The following is a 21,463-nucleotide window of genomic DNA, read 5'->3' on the forward strand; positions in this document are numbered from 1 at the left end:
GATGGCCTCAGTCAGATGATGGCTGTGGAACAGAGGTGGCAGCCAGGCTGGGGCATTTGGGGCTCACATCACGCCGAAGGCAAGGCGTGCCACCTGCACATGAGCTGTGTGTGATGCTCCGTTTCCAGACCTACTCACTTCACTGCTCCCTCTGCATCCCCCCGCCTCCCCGTCGCCCCTAAACGTGAACACCAGTGTAGAGGAAACTCAGGGTGTAGCCTGCATTGAACTCACTCCACCACAGCTCCCATCATAACCTGGAAAGTCACTGGGAGTACCATTACTGCCTTTTCAGCCTAGAGTTTGCAGCCTGTAATTGTAATGATCTTTTCCCCTCTTTCTCAGACAGTTGAGCCTGATAATCATGGCTGTGCAGTCGTCTGGCCAGCTTGCGGAGGGGTGACAGGCTCAGCAGCCTTGGTCAGCCTCTTGCAAGGGAGGTCCCCCATAGTCTCTGAGAACTGGGCTTCAGTGGGAGCTGGGGCTACCAAAGGGCGGGACTCGTAGACTGGGGGGGCAGTAGCCGTAAACTGAAGTCCATCTCAGCTTCACACACAGAGGAAAAGCTCTGATAAGCTGATGTGCTCTGCTGGCATATTACATGTAATACGTCACACATGTGTATTACACAGCCATTACCCATTCAGTTAAAATGACACTAGCCCAAAGCTACTGTCACAGCTGGTTATTTCTGGAATTAATGCAGACTTTTCACCTCATGAAATGGGATACCTGAACTTACAAGAGGGCTTTACTGAGTTAGTGGAAAAGTGGAGTGAAAAGATAAGCTTGTTTCAATGCAGATCATCTGGAAATCCAGGTGCAGTTTTTTTTTATAACCTTTTCCCCACAAATTATATACATATGATATTTATTGGTTTTATTTGAAAGGCAGATTTTGCGGAGAGGAGAAACAGAAGTTCTTTCATCCATTGGGTCACCCTCCAGATGGCCACGATGACCAAAGCTGAACTTGTTTGATGCTGGGAGCTAGAAGCACTTTCCTGGTCTCTCTCATGTGGGCACAGGGTCCTAAGGACTTGAGCCATGCTTCTCTGCTTTCCCAGCGCACAGGCAGGGATATGGGTGGGAAGTGGAGCATCTGGGACATGAACCAGAACCCATACGGGATGCCGGTGCCACAGGGTGAAGGATTAGCTTGCTGTGGCACTCGAGAAAGTTCTTGAAGACTCCTCGCATTCTCTTGGAGTTGATTTTGTGCCCTGCCTTGATGCCCGGTGTGACTCTGTTGACCTCTTGTTTGCTTTGTAGAGTTTCTGGTCATGAAGAGGAAGAGGGGTCGGCCCAAGGGTTCCACGAAGAAGCCCAGCACTGAAGAGGAGCTGGTGGAAAGCGTGGTGAGCTCCAGCGAGGCTGGGGCAGAAACCACCGAGGAAGGCAGCCCCCCGGCCCCCAGCAGCCTGGAGTGCAGCAAGTGCAGCCGCAAGTTCTCCAATGCGCGCCAGCTGCGCAAGCACATCTGCATCATTGTGCTGAACCTGGGCGAGGAGGAGGGCGAGGCAGGTGCGCGTTGGGGATGGGGGGATGGTGGTGACCCTCTGGAGAGAAGCACTTGGCAGCTGCTGCTTACTGGGAGAGAGCAGTGCTCACACAGATCTCTCTATTTGACTACCGGCCATTGCTTCACACCATCTCTGATGTGGATGTGTCATCTGGTCTTCCAGGGCAGTGCACACAGGGAAGATGTTGGAGTGGACACTGGGAGTTGCAGAGAAGATAAACACACTGTCTGCCCTTGAGCAGTTTCTGTCTGGGAGTGCTGAGAAGGGTTTAAAATGCAACATCTCAACAGATAAGAAATAATCAGCGGAAGGAAAGGTTGCGCTGCCAAGTTGGGAGTGGGCCTGAGACCATGGTCCAATGGCTTTGGCTCAGGAAGGCGGGTGTTACCGGGGAGTGGAGGGGAGGAAAGGGGCCATGTGAGCACAAGGACAGCGAGGGGGCTGCTGCCCGCGGCCCCCACGAGAGAGCTGGTGGACTCTGGGAGGCCGAGGACTAGTTGCTGGTGCCTGCTGTGGCTGTGTTCTCAGGGCTTAACCCGCTGCAGCCCATAAAGGAGGCTGGAGGGGCGACGTGTGGGCAGACGGTGAAGGTACCATGGTCCAGCCTGGCTGCAGTGACCTCTCAGGAGGAGCGGGGCACTAGGCTGCAGCTTGAGGGGCGCCTGCTGTGGTTCCCTTGCTGTCCTTGGGACTTTGTAGCGAGGCTGAAGTTGTCAAACTGTACCCTGTGTTAAAGACATTGCTGCTATTTTGATAGCACTCAGCTGTCACTTGGGAAGCAATTCTACTTGAAAATACAGTATCAGGGGCCAGCCCTTTGGCACAGCCAATTGAACCACCTCCTGTGTTGCTGACATCTCATGTGGGTATCAGTTCAAGGCCCAGCTGCTTCATTTCTGATCCAGCTACCTGTTCATGTGCCTGAAGAAGCAACAGAGCATGACCCAAGTGCCTTGAGTGGTCGCTGTGAAGACTCAGCGAGACCAGAATTTTAGGGTCCTTAGTGTGGCACCCACCACCGAGAAGTGCACGGGAAGGGTTGGCCATTCACAGCCTACTGCTGGTACCTCTGCAGGTTTGTAGAAGTCCAGAAACCTTGTGCGTTCCCTGCAGGACTCTCAGGTAATTTTGTGAAAGCCTAGCAGGCTGCCTGGGCCAGTGTGGGACACAGACCTGGAGTCAAGAGGTTGATAGGAATGAGATGGCCGAAGGGGGAAGGATTAGGCTAGACATGCCTTGAACCGGCAGCTCTGATTTCCGGTGGATTTACTAAGCATTGGAGTTTGGGTAACCAAATGTTCTGCCACAGTCGGTGGCTTGCTCCTTAAACAAGCCTGGAAAAGTTCTGCTTTGAATCCTTCTTTAAGTGCAGACCTTCTTGGAATGGTCACATTCCTTTTCTGAGCTTCAGTCCCAGCTCTGCTCCCACTCCCGTTTCCTGCCAGGGTGCACCCTGGGCGGCAGCAGATATGGCTCAAGTAATTGAGTCCCTGTGCCCCACATGGGACACCCTGAATGTTCCAGGATGCAGAAGGTCATTCAGAGGCCCCTCACTGTCGCCGACCTGCCGCGACACTAATGACAAGGCATACACATAAAGATCTGGAAAAACCGCAACCGGACCTGGACCGGACGCCTTATTGCAAAAAGTGGCTGCTTATATACAGCTCTACACCAATCACTTCTCCCCATGGTCCACTCGGCGCTACCTGATAGGCCAGTAGCAATGGCATAATTGCAGCGAGGGCATCAGCCGATCCCTGTGACTTCCTGTTTGCCTACTGGTGGGACCAACCCTGCCTCCTGGCCCTTGGCCAGCCTCCATCTTGCGTTGGCCCTTCATATGCATTGGGGCGGCTCTGGCGCACCACTCCCCACACCTCACTCATTTGGGGTAGGCCTGGGGGTCGATCCCGAGTCTCCCCACGGCTGCTCTGTCTCCGCCTAAAACCTGGCTGTGTCTGCCCTTGGGATGTGCAAAACACCCACGTCCAGGGTCGCCTTTGTCAAGTGTTCTCACCAACCCTCTAGAAATGACCATCCTGCCTGCAGCTCTCTCCTTCCTTCCTTCCTTTCATTTTCTTTCTAAAAGATTTATTTAAGCAATGAAGGGCAGAGGTAGAGGCAGAAGGAGATGTTCCATCCGTAGGTCCACTTCTCACATGCGTATGGTGCTCGGGGCTGGGCAAGGCAAAACAGAATCCAGAAACTCCATCCAGGACTCCCTCGTGGGTGCAGGGATACAGGGATTTGGGCTGAATCTGCTGCTTTCCCAGGCACGTGAACAAGGAGCTGGATGGGAATTGGAGCAGCCGGAAGCAGAAGCCCAAAGTCGATGTTATGCTAACAAGTTGCACTTGGGCAGATGAACGCTCTGGGTGCTTTTCCCTGTCTGGCTGCTCCGGACGCCTCTAGACTGTGCATCGAGGACCTCAGGTCCAGCTGTGCTGTGGCCAGCGGGGCTGGCTAAGTGCAGCAGTACAGCCAGAAAAATCTCATAGGGTTTTTTAACACCTGCTCTTCAAGGAGCAATTTAGTGACATTTCCAGTAATTGACCTTGACTGGATAGCTTGTTAAAATAATTAGAAGGAAACAAAACAAACCTTTCCCTACTGTGAACGAGGCACATTAACATCACACTTCTGCTGTGTGTTCAGTATTTATCTCTTTTACTCTGCATTACTGAAGTAAAGGAATGCAGAAGAGCTTTGTGTTTTTCTGCCCTTCCGTGGAACAGCTTGTATTTTAAGAAAGTCATTTTGCCACCCTCCTACATCAATACATCAAGTTGATAAAAGCACCTTCAGAACCTTTCCATGCTTGTTATTTCTCAGGTTATTTTACGCAAAGAGGGTCATGAAGACTCCTTCTGGCTCTAGCTAAGTGCTTCCTGTGGAAGGCAAGGCGTCTGCTCTTTGGTCTTATCTAAGAAGCACCTGCAGCCCAATAGCATTTCAAGTCTCTGCCTTTCTTTACATTTGTGTTAGCAAGTCTGCCGAGCTGATGCTGGTTTGGAGCCAGATGTGTTGAGAGGCTGCAGGTGGAAAGTCAGAGTAGCATCAGCCTCGTGGAAAAAGCGTTTCTGTGAAGCCCGTTTCCTTTTGCCAACTATGAACCCAGGTTCCCCTCTGTACTGCTGTGGGGCGGGGGAGCGGGGGTGGGAGCTCCGAGGTCTGAGGCCCGGCCCCACCTGTAGGTCACAGGGCCATAGCATCACCATGTCTGCTGCAGGTGCTCAGGGGCCCAGTGGCGCACAGACTGTCTTCTCCAGCAGCACTGGGGGAGGATACCTCTGGCTGGTTTCAGTGTCATTGCTGCTCTTGAAGTTCATGGGCCAGGAAGTGTGCTCGACTGTATCCTATGGTGGGGAGAGCTGGGAGTGCTTGGGCTCTCCCTGTTGCAAGTCACACTGTCCCCCTGATGCCCTCTCCCCCCGCCAACCCTTCTGCCACCAGTGAGAAAGCCTGAGGGAAGAGGGAAGGAGGGCGGTGCATATTCAGCAAGTAAGAGCTGGGGACAAGTGGCTTTTCAGAGTGTTGTGTTTGGGTGGATGGTAGGAGGCAGAGTCCCAGAGGGCAGTCCCTTATCAGCGTGCTGTTGTGACAGCTGTGCTGAACATCCTGTTTCAATGTAGCCAATAACACTTTACTCTCTAGGGTATTCTGAGATTTAATGAGTTCTTGGGAAATTTAGAATAGATACTTTGGCATATTATTGCGGTGCTCATTATAAACAAGTGCATCTGAATTAATTTCTGCAAATACTTGACCACATTAACAATTTAGCTCTTCATCTGCCTGTCACAAGGTAGGTGTTGCTCACCCCAGTGTCCCGATTGTGTAGGGTACTCTGTGCAGGTTTGTAGGGAATCCCAGGGCAGAGACTGCAGACCCAAACTCGACCTTTTCCAAATGTGTGGTGGGAACACACTGTGGGGTCTGGCCTAGGAGAGATGAAGATGAAGAGCCAAGAAGAAGGCAGAGATGAGTGAAGCAGAACTTAGCCAGGAGTGCTGTGCCCCATGGACTTTGTTTTCCTTGTGGGAGAGGAGCTTGTTGGAGCTGAAGGGAGTATGCACTTATGTGTGGACCACTGAGGTTGAGCAGAATGGGAGATCTGAGCCTCTATGTGTCATTTTCCCATGCATTGGAGGAATAGAGTGCCTCTCTTCATAGTCCCAGTAGGTGGGTGTTTGCTGATTTCAGTGTCTAGTGAATGTGATGACCATGGGTCAGGCAGAAATGACTTTGCGCTCTGTGTGAGGAATGATGGTAGGAGGTGATGGTGAGTCCGCCAAGGGGCTTCTAAAGCAGCCTGGGGAGCAGGCGGTGGTCAGGGAGGACGGATGGAACTATGGCACCAAGTGTTCAAGGCCACAGGCCCCATCTCAGCTGTTTCTCAGGAGAGGTGGGGAATGGATGGTAGAGGAGGGCTGGGGTGGTAGAGGCAGAGGGAGGGAGTGGAGGGTTGGACAGGCTCAGGGAGCAGTCCCAGCACTGGAGGAGGACACAGGAAGGGGAGCCAGGGGCCTCCAGGTCCCAGGGAGGGTTCTGGGGCCTCTGCATTTGTATCAAGGGACCCAAGACGGGCTCTAGGATTTGCAGGACCTGGGTCAAGGTTGTGAAAGTGAGACAGGTGAGAGGCCACCAGGCCTTTGGCTTGGGTGTCAGATAGATGGGGCAGACATCACCACCCATCTCCAGTGCAAATGTGTGACAGAGGATGAAGGTGAGTCAGCTCTGGTCTCATGTTGAGTCTGGCGCCTTGTGGACTGTCCACCAGGGTGCGGAGCAGCACAGGCGCTGGCCTAGGGCTTGGCATCCAGGTTCTCAGCAGTGGATGGAGCAGAAGGACCAACACCCAGGGCAGCATCCTGAGGAGTCTGCTGTGAGAGTGTCTGTAGCTGAGGAGGCAAGGAAGGCTGCCCTGAATCAGAGGAGGGTAAAGTGAGGGTGGAAGACCACGAGGGAGGGGTGGGATGGCGGTTGGCACTGGGATGAGCTTCAGAGCTGAGTTGGGTGGTGAGAGGGGAAGAAGGAGGATGTGGGAGGCCCCACACAGCCAGCAGCAGGCACATGGCATCGCAGACTGGACACTGTTTGTTGGCCTTAGGCAGGTGCAGCGTTGAGCCATGATGCTGTGTAGGGAAGCTGGGGAGGCAGGATGTTGTCTGGCCTGGGTAATGAGGCAAGAGGGGGAGACTGTATGGAGCTCCAGGTGAGAGCTGTGGTCCTGAGTAGAGGATGCAGTCCACCTGTGTTGATCTGGTTGAGGGGGGTCTCCACGCCAGGCTTTCCCTCCCCTTCATCTCTTGTTCTTCCTTCTGGGAGGTTCCCGATCCAGCTGTGCATTGTCATCAGTTTCCTAAAGGAGGTGAAACAGAGGAAGATGTGAACATTGAGGCTGACATGCAGTGTGGCGGAGGTGGCTGCGGCGTCAGGCAGACACCAAGGCCCTCACTGCTGTACACATTCCTGTGGCCAATGGAAATCCTGAAACCCTAAAGTCACTTCCTCTCCACGGTGACACGTGCCAAGCCCCCCGTTCTGCTTGAGCCTTGCATATCCTCTGTTGTTTCCTGTAGTTTATCAACTAGGTACAGTGAGAGCTTAATAGTAATAACTGGCGAAGAAATGATTCTGACAGTACTCTGTAATAGTAGAAATTCAAAATTCTTCTGGATCGTTTGTTTCTGGAGTCTCCTATTTAATATGTTGCACCTGCAGCTGTGTGTTGGCGTCTGAGACCGTGGCAGGCATCACTACAGATGAGGGAGGCCCCTGTGGGCTCAGCCTCAGATGTGTTGGGCTTAGCTGTGCTTCTCCAGCGTGAAACCATCAAACTGAACCCCGTAGAGAACAGGTCCCCAGGGCCTACCGTGTGTGTCGCGGGTGTGAGCTGCTTCTGTAGCTGTTCCCGCTGTGACCTCACGGTGACTCAGTCTGCAGATTCCAGAGTTCCCAGTTCATCTGCCAAAGACCGATCCTGGCTGTAGCTCAGATGCCCTTGAGTCTAAATCCAGTATTCTGTGCTGTGCCTTATCCGAGCAGTGACCTTCAGTTACAGGGTAGGAGACAAGGCACCTTACTCATGTGCTGTCTCCAGGGCTCTGCAGTGAGAGGGGCAGGAAGGGTGTTTGGAACGGGTGCGGGAGGCTGGGGGAGAGTAGGGACGGGGAGGCCTGTGGCAACCAGGCCCCCTGTTAATGACAGTTAGCCCCTGGTGCAGAGTCCCCTTGACAGGTTCAGCTGGGAGCCATCATTTGGTGCATGGCCACTCCCAGCTGGACTCAGACAGTGCTGTGCAGTGTCCTGAAAGCTGCCAGACTGGGCCGGGTGATGGGGTTCTGCTGCAGGCCTGGATTTCTCAGAGAATACATTTAGGGTCCTTGGAGCAAATCACGAACCCCGCAAGGGTGGTCTCAGAAGCACCTGTGGAGGCTACGTGTGACGGCCAAGTTGCAGGAGTTGTAGGCTGTGTGTGACGGTCAAGTCGCAGGAGTTGGAGGCCGCGTGTGACAGCCAAGTCGCAGGAGTTGGAGGCTACGTGTGACGGCCAAGTCGCAGGTGTTGGAGGCCGCTTGTGACGGCCAAGTCGCAGGAGTTGGAGGCCGCGTGTGTGACGGCCAAGTCGCAGGTGTTGGAGGCCGCGTGTGACGGCCAAGTCGCAGGAGTTGGAGACCGCGTGTGACGGCCAAGTCGCAGGTGTTGGAGGCCGCGTGTGACGGCCAAGTCGCAGGAGTTGGTCAGTGCTGAAGTGCTTTCATGCTGTCATGTCTGGCTCTGAGGATGGGCATGGTGTTATTACAAGAGAGCGAGGCTGGCTTCCCTGAGCTGGCTCACCCAGGGCAAGCCTGTGGAGTATTCTAGGCACGGAGAGCTTCTGCTAGTGTTCCATGAATATGCACATTCAGTGCAGCTTGAAAACAAAATAGAATTAGAGCGTTAATTATGAAGTTGCAAACTTTAGCCGGAGCCAGGTTCCTGTTGCAGGTGGTGTCTTTGGGGCATGGTGGTTAGCCTGGGATCCCCACACCCTACCTGCTCTCTTTGACATCCTTAGATTCCACATTTGGATGTGTATATTATGGGACCTCAGCTTGCCAGTTCTCCCTCTCCAGGCATTCTTTGGCCCAGGGTGTTCTCTGAGACCAGGGTAAGTACATTATTGCGACTCCTGTCAGCCCCAGCTGGGCATTCCAGCTTTGCCTGTGCGCTGTCATCTCGGCTGAGTGTTCACTCCCCAAGAACAGAGGAGACGGGCATTGCTGCCAGCGCGGACCCTGGATGCCCAGGTCAGCCACAGGCTGTGGTGCCACAGAGCCAGCTGTGTCCCAGAGTTTGTTCACCTGATGTAAGTGTTAGAAGCAAATAGCTTCTGGCTATATATGGGGACCTCTGGGACCACACAGCACAAGCCTCCCCTCTGCCACTGACCCTCACCACTGTAGCTCCGTAAAAGTGGTTTGCTAGTGCTGATTCCGGGAACACCTTGACCCCCACCAGAGAGTGGTGGGACTGGAGGCAGGAAAGGGCTGTTTCCTGGCAGCTTGAGCCTCCTTTAAGGAGCAGTTTCTTGCACTGGCAGTCCCTCCCACCCCTGGCCAGGCTCGCTGCCCTCTCTACCAGCCAGGATATTACTGGGCTTTGCCACCGTCTGCTACTCTGGCCCCTCCTGGAGCCCAGTGGCCCTTGTGAGACACCAGAGAGAGGGCTGTGGGAAGTGCTCCCACAGTGAGCTAGGACATGGATGCCAGTGTCTCCACTGCGGTCACCGAGCCCAGCTGCCCAGTCTGTGGAGGACTCTGGAACCTGGTGGTAAGGGCCGGCAGAGATGGCACCAGGTGCAGCGTGCTGCCTGGCTGGGCAGCAACTGCTGTTGGTTCGGCTTGCATCTGGGATGCAGCTAAGCAGCCTGAAGGCAGGGCCTGCCGGAGTCCAGCTCCAGCCAAGAGTTCGGAGCTCGGGAAGGGTGCGTGGAGTCGGCGATAAAGAAAGACACAGACACTGACACTTGGTGCGTTCTCACAACAGCCCAAGAAAAAGCTGTCCTTTTTATTTACTCAAAACCTCACAAGCTTCTGCACAAGCAACTAATTGTTCTATTTTTTTTACTTCAAGACTAAGGGGGCGTGTACAGACATTTGGTCATTCCGTCTGCACTTCAGGGCTAAGCAGGTGTCCCTAGAGATAATTCTTTAAAACACTGTATTCATATTCTTCAAAGCAAGCCGTTATTCATTCTTCAACACTAGCCATGGAGCGGCAGCCAGGACTCCAAGGCCAAGGCACATGCGATTACCTGCTAATCAGTAGTACATTCCTACCACATTTCTATTTCTACATCTTGCCCATTATTTAATGGGAAAATAGTTTACAAGGGAAAAAATATAATTCTAAAAACAAAAATTACAAATATTAAATCCCCCTACAACTATAGACCCTGTAACCCCATAAATAAAACAATAATCAAAAACATTTTTTTTAATAAAAGCATCCTTAATTCCTCTAGCTAAAAATTATAAAAGTGGCTAAAACAGCTACATTTTCTATGCTCCAAAAAATTGCAAAAACAGGCTAGCCTATAAGATAACAATAACTATATTTATTGCCACAGCAATTTCAGCTCTCACTCCCATCACTCGCATTAATATTTAGGATATTTTCAAGCCCCCTCCCAGAAGGAGTGCTGCATGTCTGGACCAAATTCTGAGGCAATGGCTAAGTACCCAATAAAGTGTTTAAAAATGGCATGGGCTTAATTGTACTCCCGTGTGTAAATTGTCAAAGGCCCAAGACATTATCAGTGACATTAACTCTTAAGCTCACGTTGGTGGCAAAAGCCATCCCACAGGGGCAAACGATGCCTCAATAGATTACAGAATTCTTAGTGGGGTGCTTGAGTTTCCATGCAAAAAGGTGGTGAGACTGCTTCAAGGTGGTCAGAGAGAAATCCGCCGGGCCCTGCCAAACAGCTGGAAGCTCCCCCGGGCCCTGCCAAGCAGGGGAGCTGTTCTCTTCACACCTTCGTGCCGTCCACACCTACTGCACGGACCCCGGCAAGGGCCCAGTCTGGCCCTTCTGGGGTTACCATGCCCAGCACCAGCGAGACCCTCAGAGCCCTTCCTGACTGTCCACTTGATGGTGTTTCCTGGATGTGTGTGCGTGTGGTGGTAGGCTAAACACCAGCTGGCCTTGTGGAGTGCGTGTCCCATGGGGAAGCCAGTGACCCAGCTGGACCTCTCACTGCCTTCAAGCACAAGTGCTGTGCAAGATCCTTTGAGCAGGACTGAAAGCAGTGGGCCATGCTCTGGGAACCCCTCACGGCTGCTTCCCACAGACCTGCGCTTTCACTCCAACATAGTGTGTAGGGTATGCATTTATTACATTTTAAAATTTATTTTCATTTTTTTGAAAAGCAGACACACAGAGGAAAAGAAAAAAGGAAGGGGGAGAGAGAGAGAGAGAGAGAGAGAGAGAGAGAAAGAGAGAAAGAGAGATTGATTTTCTATCTTCTGCTTCATGCCCCAGCTGCCTGCACTGCAACAGCCAGGGTCTGGCCAAGCTGAAGCCAGGAGCCAGGAGTTCTGTCTCCCCTGTGGGTGCAGGTCCTGTGCCACCTTCAGGCATGTGCATTAGCAGGGTTCGCAGTGGAGGAGTCAGCTCTGGAGCCAGGATCTGGGATATACTGTGCAGGCATCCTGAGCAGCTGGAGCCAAGCCTCCGCCTCATTGGTTATGTCTTTGTGTTGTCTGTCTTTGCCCCAGGCATGCTGACCCAGTGGGCAGGCATCGCCCTTGGCTGGGGCACTGCGGGGGCACAGACCCTGGTTCAGTGTGGGGCACTCCGAGATCCTCTGCCCAGTGAGCTGTGAATCCTGTTGTGCTTCTGCAAAGCCTAGGTCACTGTGCATTTCCTCTGTGCGCAATTGGTGTTCTGTTTGTAAGTGGACAGTTAAGAAAATTTGTAAACAAGGAAAATGAGAAAAGAAACCAAGGCCACAAAGAGCAGGATTTAGTAAGTGGTCGAGAATAAATGTTGATGAGACTGGAGACAGAAATTCTGCTCTCAGGGTAGACGTGCTCAGCTTGATGACTAGCAAGCAGATGCAGAGACCCAAGGGACAGATGGGAAGGCAGCCGCCAAGGTGAACTCACCCACAGAGCCTGGGAGGTAAACTTTCTGTGGCTTCTAGACATATTTGGCTAATGGGGAGGACCTTGGTTTAGAATGAGATTTCCCACACAGTGTCCGAGAACTGGTGTGTCCTGGCTCCGTGTGGGCCAAGTGCCGGGCTGTGCTTGGGGGAGTCCTCAAAGCTCTTGGAACACCCTCTTCCACCAAAGGTCCAGTGATGCCGGCGGCAGGCTCCTTCCGGTGCAGTCTGCCAGTGGACACCACGGACCGGGGGCCTGTCTTCCCACCGCATTCTGCAGCAGATGCCCCAGGGACCACGTTTGAAAGCACGGGAGTAAGAGATTGGAGCTGCTGGGGGACTGAAGAGTGGGAAGCGTGGTCACTCAGTCTCCCCAGGACACTGTCCCCCAAGGCCACTTCTGCATAAGGCCGAGTGTCTGATCTCTAGGAGTAAAGTTATCCCTGGGACTTCCCTCTGTCCATAGGCCTCCCATCGAGCTTGTAGCAGTGGACTTGCTCATGGACGCTGAGAATGAGGGTGCCTTGCAGTTGAGTTAAACCCCACCTGTGGATGGCTAGTGGCAGTGCAGAGGGCTCATAGGTTGGGCAGCCATTGAGTTCCAGATGACCTTGGAAATGGGACCCTGTTCCTGGAGTAGTTTGCAATAGCACAGATAGCTGTTCTGGGAAAAGGCTGAGTACTGACTACCCAGTGATGTAGAGCCGTACAGCCCCCGATCCTCAGAGTCATGGGCTGTAGGTCAGAACCCAGATCTTTGTTGCCGCTCTTAGCCTGTTGTTATTCCACCATCCCGAGAATTTGTCATCTCAGTGCTTAGTCATGCTAGCCGGTGTATTATGGCATGTACTGAGTTCATTCACATAGCGTGGTGAGGATGTTAACATTCCTGAGCACAGAGCTGAAGTGCAAACAGGATACTCGGGGCTGAAGGGATTGAAGCAGTTTGAATAGAGGAGGAGGGGTGTGTTCACTGCTGGGATAGGATGTAGGCCCAGGGCTTCTCTAGAGAGGGCCGAGGCTCTTGCTGCAGGGTCCACTCGGAAGGCTTACATGGAAGCACAGCACCTTCCAGAACCTGCTAGAACTGCCAGATGCCAAGAGCAGAGGCATGGCAGCTGTGCTCCCTGACAGTTTCTGCCTATTAACTTCATTTCCTCCTACCTAACCATGGACCTGCCACTCACCTAGTGGCCGTGGAGCAGCGTGTGTTCTGAGGTGGGTGGTGTCCCTGGGGTGTTTCCAGGGGATGGCCAGGAAGCAAAACATTGAAGGGCTGTTGCATACATGCCAGGGGCTCTCATGGAAATCGTTTTCTAAAGTTTTCACAGTGCGTTGTTTACATCTGATTTACTTGGGAGGGATTTCCTGGAAGTTCATTGGCTGCCCTCGATCGCGTCATCCAGGGAAACCATCCAGGGGTGGCTGAGACGGGGCGTGTCACCTGCAGTTCCTTGCTGTGTGTGCCCAGCCCACCCACAGTGTGCTCACCATGTGGGCTCAATCCACAGCCAGGCACAGGGGAGACCTAGACCCTGCATTGAGCTGCTGAAGTTCCGGCAGAAAAGGGAACTGGAGAGAATGAAGGCATTAGCCAAGGGAAAAGAGGAAGGGAAGTCAGTAACTCAGAGAAAACTTCCGAAACAGTGAGAGACCATCATCTCGGAGACCAGGGAAATGCTCACAAAAGCTCTAGCAGCGTGGCGGCCAGGCTCAGCTCAGGAGGCACCTGCTGTGAGTTCACAGACAGGTTGAGGCAATGTGGGAGTAGCCAGGTCAGGCGGGAGCCAGGGCTTTGGTGTCCGAGAGCGGCTGAGCACAGAAACACCTGCAGGACCGTGACTGAAACCTTCTCTCCGCTCCTGCAGCCTCCCACATTTCCACAGAGGAGTGTTGAGCTCCTGCATGTGTAGACCTGATGCCACAAAGACAGGTGCTTTACACCGTGACGGAACAGGGATGTGATGGAGAAGCAGATATTTCTCTACACTGACACCTGCGTTCGGATGTGGGTCAGGTTAGCACACTGGCCTTTCTTCAGTCTCCTGTGTCAGTTCCCTGCCCTTCTCCCCCGACCTGGTGCTTACCTGGAGTTACTTCCCGCTGACTGAGTGCCCTGGACACTTGCTGCTCGTCAAGCATGCGGCCTCTTCCTCTGTGGGAGCGATGCTTCCACCTCGTGCTCCAGTCCTCACAGTGGTCTCCAAGGGCCATCTCCAAGGCTGCTCAGTGCAGTGCTTGGCACATGGTGCACAGGGCAGTCAAGGACCTTGGTGCTGCAGCCTCCACGGCTCTGCAGAATGAAGCCAGCCTGGCTTGTGGGTCATGTCTGGGAAGTTACAGAGGACCTGAGAAAGATGTGGGGACTTGGGAGTGTGCCTGTGGGACATGCTGTTGTCAGGTGCCTTATGCATTCCCCTAAGCAGCCTTTGCCACAGGCAGTTTATATCTGAGTGTCCAGCTAGGATATAAGAGTGGGCTGATTGTGGCTGGAGGAAAGCCAGCGTTTGTTACTGGGGTTGTGTAGCTGTAGGCATCGGGGTTTGACTCATGATGCTGCCACAGTGACTTCTAGAATTCCCTGCCTATGACAGCTACCCCAGGCAGCTGTGCACCTGCTCCATGGTGTCTGCTGTCCAAGGTCGGGTGGGCCTTAGGACACAGGGAGAGCCTGAGAGGCAGCTGCCGAGGGAGGGCCAGAGCTCTCGAGAGCTCAGGTTGGAGGGTGAGCCATCAGCAGGGTTGCTGGTGTGCGACTGTCCCATGCACTCCCTGTCTCACTCGGCCTTTTCTCTTCCTGCATCTCCTGTTTCTTACCTGCTCACCCTCACTCTGCCTGCCTGCCATGCTGTCTTTCTCCTCTCTTTCTCTGTACATAATAGCTCTGCCTCTGTGTGTCAGGGTTCAAGGACCACAGCGAGAGTGTGACTCCATGTGGCTCCCCATGTCCCTATGGCACAGTTTTTGCCCCAGTGTCACAAGCGGTATCAGGCTTCAAAGAGATCCATCCTCCGAGCCTGCCCCTGGAACCCAGCCCCAGCCATGGAGTCCTTCCCGGTTGGCCTGTTCGTCTTTGCAAACAAAAGCTCTCTCTGGTGGTCTGACTTAGGTCGTCTATCTGCTGAAGGTTCGCCGTCTCAGCAAGACAAGGACCGAACCTCCAGGAGGTCACAGGCATGGTGGAGCCTCCAAAGAGGTCATCCATCACAGGTAGCAAGGGGGATCTAGCCAGTGATGTGAGAGAGAGAGAGAGAGAGAGAGAGAGTGAGAGAGAGAGAGAGAGAGAGAGAGAGAAAGAGAGAGAGAGAATGAAGAAGCACAGCAGTACAGAATATCATGGAAGAGGGAAACCAAAACTGTTTCTTGGTTTGTTTGTTGAGCAGTAGGGGGTGTGGAGTAGTGCACTGTGTATTACGTGTACCTGTGCGCCAAGGTTCAGGGTGTGGAAGCAGTGTGGGGGTTTGGTCGGTCTGTGGGTCACTGTTGCTGGGCCATAAGGGATCAGGAACATCTGTGCTGCCACACAGATGTCTGGGCAGCAGTGGTCCTGGGTTGGCTCAGTGGCGTGGTGGTGCTGTCCCAGGCCAGTACCTATCTGACCTTCACCTCAATGCTCAAGGCGTGGATGTGGGCTGGCCCTTATCCCTTCATGGTTGGCCAGGTGCTTGCCTCCATCCCAGGTGGGGGACATGGCACTGTCCCGTGCAGGAGAGAGGAAAGTGACCTTTCCTTCACTGGAGGAAAGTCCCTCCCAGGGTCTGCTTGGCTCCTCCCACCCAGAGCCCACTGGCCAGGCTGAGTTCCTGTAGCCCTTGCTGTTAGCAGGGCTGGACCAGCCTGATCAGATCCTGTAGCAGGAGGGTGCAGGGTCCGGGTGTCCGCTGTGTGTCCCATGGAGCAGCCAAAGGGAGGGCCCACAGCAGAAGCCACTGCAGTAGGAAGCGTCTCATCCAGTGTGTTCTCCCCATCCAGGCCAACTCAGGTTCCTCTTTTTTCTCTCTCTGTTTTGGTGTGTGTTCTAACATGGTTTGGTGAACACATAGTAGTTGTACATTTTATGAGGAGCTTTGTAGCATTTCAGCACACGTGTGCGGTGTAAACCAGCCTTGCGGACAATCAGCATTCCATCTGTTGTGTGTGTGTGGAGGCCCTGCCTTTCCCCTCTTCTGGTTCTTTGTATGGCGTGTGCAGCATGCTGTTGTGGACAGTGCTGGGGAACACTAGACCCTGCTTATGTATGACCCAGCTTCCCAGCTCTCCTAGCCTCTGGCAATCACTGTTCTAAGTTCAGACTGAGTTTTGTTCGAATCTTCCACACATGAGAGAAGACATAGGGTTTGAATCTTTCCATGTGTGGCTTGCTTCATGTAACAGTCATCTCAAGTTCCATCCATTTTGCTGCAGATAACAGTATTTCATTATTTTTAATGGATGAATAATACTCAAGTATGTATGGATACCACGTTTTCTTTTTCTACACTTCCCTTTATGAAGACCCATGTTGATTCTGCTGGACCTGGGAGTGCAGGGATCTCTTTCCTATGCTGAGCTTTGTTGAGCATCAGTTGGCCGGCCAGGTATGAGCTCATTCTGGAGTCTGTTACGTTCCCTTGGCTGTGTGTCTGTTTCAATGTCATATCCTCCTGTTTTGATTATCACAGTTCTGTGATGTGTCTTGCAGCTGGTATTGTAAAGTCTCCAGTTTAGTTCTTTTTGTTCAGGTTTTCTTTAGCTACTGGGAGGTGTTTTGTGTTTCCGTGTGAGTATCAGATTTCCTACTTCTGTGAAGAGTATAATTGGTATTTTAAAGAGGTTTACATTCAGTCTGAAAATTGTTTTGTGTAGTATGGACAATTTATTATTTATTTTTAAAGGATTTATTTATTGTTGGAAATGCAGATTTTTAGGGAGAAAAGGAGAGACAGAAAGTTCTTTCGTCCACTGGCTCACTCCCCAGGTGGCTGCAGTAGCCACAGCCGAGCTGATCCCAAGCCAGGAGCCAGGAGCTTTTTCCCGGTCTCCCAAGTGGGTGCAGGGTCCCAGTGCTTTGAGCCAGCCCGAACTGTTTCCCAGGCCACAAGCAGGGAGCTGGATGGGAAGTGGGGCAGCTGGGATCCCGGTGCTTGTAAGGTGAGGACTTAGCCACTGAGTCATTGACTTCAGGTCCCATATGGACATGTTAATAATATTAATTCTTCCATCCCATGAATATGGGGACATCTTTACATTTGTGTGTGTGTCTTCAATTTCTTTTGCTGGTGTTCTGTAATTTCAAATGTAGAGGCCTTTCACATCCTTGGTTGAATTTATTCAGATATGTTTTGTGCCTATTGCAAATGGAACAGCTCTTACAATTTCTTTCTCATTGAGTTTGTTATTGTTGTGTTGTGTAAGAGTGTTGATTTTGTATTCCTGCAACTTTACTGATTTGTTCATGAGTCTCTTGGTGGGGGTCTTTAAGTTTCTTTTTCTGTAGGGTTGTGTCTGATAAAAAGGATCGTTTCCTTCCTCCTGTTCTTCATTTCTTTCTCTTGTCTGCTTGCTCTGGGTAAGAGTTGCGAGAATACACATTGCGCTCTGCTTCCAGATGTTTGCGGAAGTGCTCCGAGGTTCTCCCTGTTCCCTGTGCGACTGGCTGTGGGCTTGTCGTACACGTCCCTTGTTAGGTTGGCATGTGCTCCTTTTCTACCTGTTTTTTTTCAACATTGTTATCGTGAATGGATGTTGCATTTTACCAAATGCTTTTCTACGTTTATTGAGAAAGCCATATTATTTTTATCTTTCACTCTGTTGATGTAATATTTTACATCTGTTGATTTGTTTATTGACCCATCCCTGCTTTCCTGGGATAAGTCACGTTTGATCGTGGTGAATGATTTTTATAATGTGTTGCCGGATTTGCTAATATTTTGTTGAGAATCTTAGCATCTCTGTGAATCAGGGATGTTGGTCTGTGGTTTCCTTCTTTTGTTGTGTTATAATCTGATTTTGGATTCAAAATAACATTGGCTTCCATGAATGAAATGGGTTTCCCCTCCCTCTTCCAATACTGTGGGGAATAGTTTGAGCTCCTTCTTCCAGCAGTGCCGTCTGGCAGGTCCTGAGGTTTTCTTCCTGAGAGATTGCTTTTGATGCCCTCTCTTGACTTGTTCTGGTCGGCCGAGATTTGCTCTGTCTTGATGGCTCAGGGTGTCCACAGGATGTGTTTCCAGCTGGGTGGTATGTGGTTTTCATAATGGTCCCTAATGATTCTTGTATTTCTGTGGTGTCAGTTGTAGTATATATTTTCACCTGATTTTATTTGTATGTTCTTTTTTCTTTTTAATTTAACTGAAGATTTATCAGTTTTATCTTTTTCAAAAACCAACTCTTCATTTCATAATCTACTTTGTATTTTTAGTTCATTTTTCATTTATTTCTGCCCTGACATTTGTTATTTCTTTCCTTGTATTAACTTTGGATTTGATTTGTTCTTGCTTTCCTAGGTCCTTCAGATGCATTTTCAGATGTCTGCTTTTTAATGGTTTTGGATGTAGAAGCTTATTATCATCAACTTCACGAGTACTGTTTTCCTCTGCGTTCCATACATTTTGGCATGTTGTATTTCCACTTATATTAATTTTAAGAAATTTTTAAATTTCCTTCTTATTTCAGTGATGCACTGTTCATTTAGAGCCGTGTTCAGTGCATTTGTAGAATTTCTTGAGTTTCTTTGGTTGTTAATTTCTGGTTTATTGTGTTCAGAAGTATATACATGATATGATTTCCTTTGCGTGTGGCCAATATTTGATCTAAACTAAAGAATGTTCCAGGTGTTGATGAAAACGATATGCATTCTGCAGCTCTTTGCTGGAATGTTCTGTGAATGTCTGCTACACTCATGTGGTTTGCAGTTCAGTTTTCCTCTGTTGTCCCCTCCCCTTTGATTTCTTTTGTCTGCATTTTCTGTCCATTGATGAAAATGGGGTGGTCGCTAATTATTAGAACTAATCAAAGAGCTTTCCTCATATTAATTCTAATGTCTTTTACAAATAGAATCAAGTGTTTCCCATCAGGAGACTAAATTCACTGTTGTCTGTCTTCCTGTTGAATTGATCCCTTGGTCATTACACAGTGGCTTTGTCGCTTGCTATAGCTTTATCTGCAAGTCTGTTTTGTCTGGTACCAGGATGGCTCCGTCTGCTCATTTGTGTTTCTCTTTGCTGGGATGTCATTTTCTGGGCTTTGGGCTTTGGCCTTTATTCTGTGTGTCTGCACTGGTGTCATGGATCTTTTACAGGTGGCAGAGTGCTCGGCCTTGTTTCTAATCCTTAGCCAGAAAGAATAATTTACTTGAGGAATTTAATCTCATTTATGTTTAAGGTTATTGATAAGTATTGACCTAGTCTTGCCATTTGAAAGATTTCTTGTGTTTATTTGGTTTGTTCATTCTTTCTCATTCTTTCCCTCTCTCCCTTCCTCCTCCCTTCCCCCTCCCTCCTCCCTCCTCCCTTCCTCTCTCCCTCCCTCCTCCCTTCTTCCCTCCTCCCTTCCTCTCTCCCTCCTCCCTCCCTTCCTCCCTCCTCCCTCCCTCCCTCCCTCCCTCACTTCCCTCCCTTCCTTCCTTTCTTTCTCACTCTTTCTTCTTTCTTTCTCTCCTCTGTCTTTCAAGTATCACCAGGAGTAGAGCTTCAGGCCTAGCAGTTTGCTGTTGCAATCATACACTTTCTTTTTAAAAGATCTATTTATATTTTTATTGGGGCAGTCTGAAGCCTGGAACCAGGAGCCAGGAGCCAGAAACTGTTTCTAGGTCTCCCACATGGGTGCAGAGGCCCAAGGACTTGGACCATCCTACACTACTTTCCCAGGCCACAAGCAGGGAGCTGGATAGGAAGTGGAACAGCCAGGGCTTGAAGTGATGCCCATATGGGATGTTGGAGCTGCGGGTAGAGGCTTAATGAACTATGCCACTGCACCAGCCCATTCTTTTGTTTTTTAAGGTGGGCTTTATACCTCACATGTTTTCATGATGGTGAAACCTTTCTTTTGCTTCTCTGTGTATGACTCCCTTAAGCCTCTTTAGCCTGGCCTGTCTGGTAGTGAGGAATTCTCTGTTTTTTCTGGTCTTGGAACGTCTGTTTCTTTCTGATGAGGGATAGCTTTGCTGGTTGACTTTTTTTTTCCCTTTCAGACCAAATGGGGCCACAGAAGTTGTGCCTTGATCTCTGGTACTGTGTACTGTACTTCGCCACGTGTGCTGCCCTTTGAGAGTTTGGCTGTAAATGTGTTGCAAGGAGGCTCTTTCCAGATCATGTTGGTTTGGGCCCTGACCAACTGTTCTCGGGCATCCAGATGTGAGGAGGGTCTCAGCTGTTATTTCCGTGGGTTTGCTGGACCTTCACTCCCTCTGCCCACAAGGAGCCCCACAGTTGGTTCACTGAGTGGTTTCCCAAAGGTGTCAGAGGCCGCCTTCATCCCCCTCACCTCCTGGGAACTCTGAGAAGACTTCAGTGTGCTCAAGCTCAGGCATCCTTTCCTCTGCTTGATCTGGTCTGTTGCCGTGGCATGTAGCTGTGTTTTTGGTAAAATGCGGCCCACTGAGTTTGTCTGCAGGATTTCTGCTCATTTCTTCCTCACGACCTTGATCTCTGCTGAGTTTTACATTCATGTCGTGCATTGTTTTCACAGTACCGCTCAGCTGCTGGTGTTGTCCTGTGTCCCTGTGATCAGACATTTCCCTGGTGTACTTCCCCTTGGAGGCTGGGACGCTGTTAGGTGCCTTGGTAACCATATCCCAGCACTGATGTTGATGCTTTTGTTTCTGTCATGTTGAGCAGGTGCCTATGATGGTAAAAGATTCTTTCTGAAGCTATGTCTCTGGGTGTTGGCTTACAGGCCACTCTGACTTCAGTTGCACTTGAATGCTGTGGGGTAGTTTCCCTGTGTCTGCTCACATAGCAGTGGTGTAGCATGGCTGCTTCTCTGAGCCAACAGGGGGTATATGGGTCATGTTAGTGGCAGGCTGGGTGGGGGATCTGGGGTCAAAGGGGTGCTGACCTGCCACCTCTGTGACCAGATTTGTAGGAGTGCTGGGAGAGTTTGCTTGGGTGACTGTGGTAAGGATGTGTTTGGTCAGCATTGAGGTAGTATTGACCCAAAGCCTGGCAGCGTCCCTGCATTGCCAGCCCCAGGTGTTCAGACACTATTTTGACACCTGTTCACGTCTCCTTCCCCAAAGCTGACAATAACCCTGTCAGTGTTTTGTTGCCTTGGGCTGATGCCTGGACGGAATGAATCACCTGCATTGCAGTGTTGGATTGGAGCTGGAGCCCACAGCCCCCAGGATGGACACAGTACAGGCTGCCACCAAGGCCTGGTTGGCTAACACTGCCTGACTTGCAGCCCAAGGTCTCTGTCACCAGCCACAGGTAGTGCTGGCCAGGATTTAAGCCACAGGTCTACCCTTGTGTCCAAAGTAGGTCTAGGGGCTGCCTTGTGCCCAGGCCAATGGCAAAAAAAAGAGTCTTCCCAAAGATGGTATCTTTAGGTGTTGGTTTGTCTGCTGGTTGGGGGAACAAGAAGTTGGCATTTTTCTAGTGATGGTTTTAACAGATATAGTTCAATCCCATTGTTCCTTTAGCACCCACCCAGGAGGCTGGAAACGTGCTTATTCTTTTCCATCTGCAGTTGGGAAGGGGTGGTGAGGGCAGTCCTTGGCTGCCCAGGCTAGTACTAAGCTAGCTTTCACCCAAGTTTGCCCTGGGTCACACAGAGCCTTGCTCTGTGCTGCAGGTGCATCCTGAGT

General features: G+C 51.1%; 1 protein-coding gene across 2 annotated transcripts in view; it reads left to right on the forward strand.

Annotated features, from left to right (window-relative positions):
- The window catches only part of ZFAT (zinc finger and AT-hook domain containing), a 174,062-nt gene that overhangs the window by 34,508 nt on the left and 118,091 nt on the right, over positions 1-21,463 (forward strand). For both annotated transcript variants that reach the window (XM_058668455.1, XM_058668456.1), the window contains exon 3: positions 1,273-1,524. In XM_058668455.1, the coding sequence (XP_058524438.1) occupies positions 1,273-1,524 (252 nt within the window). The remainder of the gene's footprint in view (positions 1-1,272; positions 1,525-21,463) is intronic.

This window comes from Ochotona princeps, chromosome 9 (assembly GCF_030435755.1).
Source record: "Ochotona princeps isolate mOchPri1 chromosome 9, mOchPri1.hap1, whole genome shotgun sequence".
Taxonomy (NCBI): Eukaryota; Metazoa; Chordata; class Mammalia; order Lagomorpha; family Ochotonidae; genus Ochotona; species Ochotona princeps.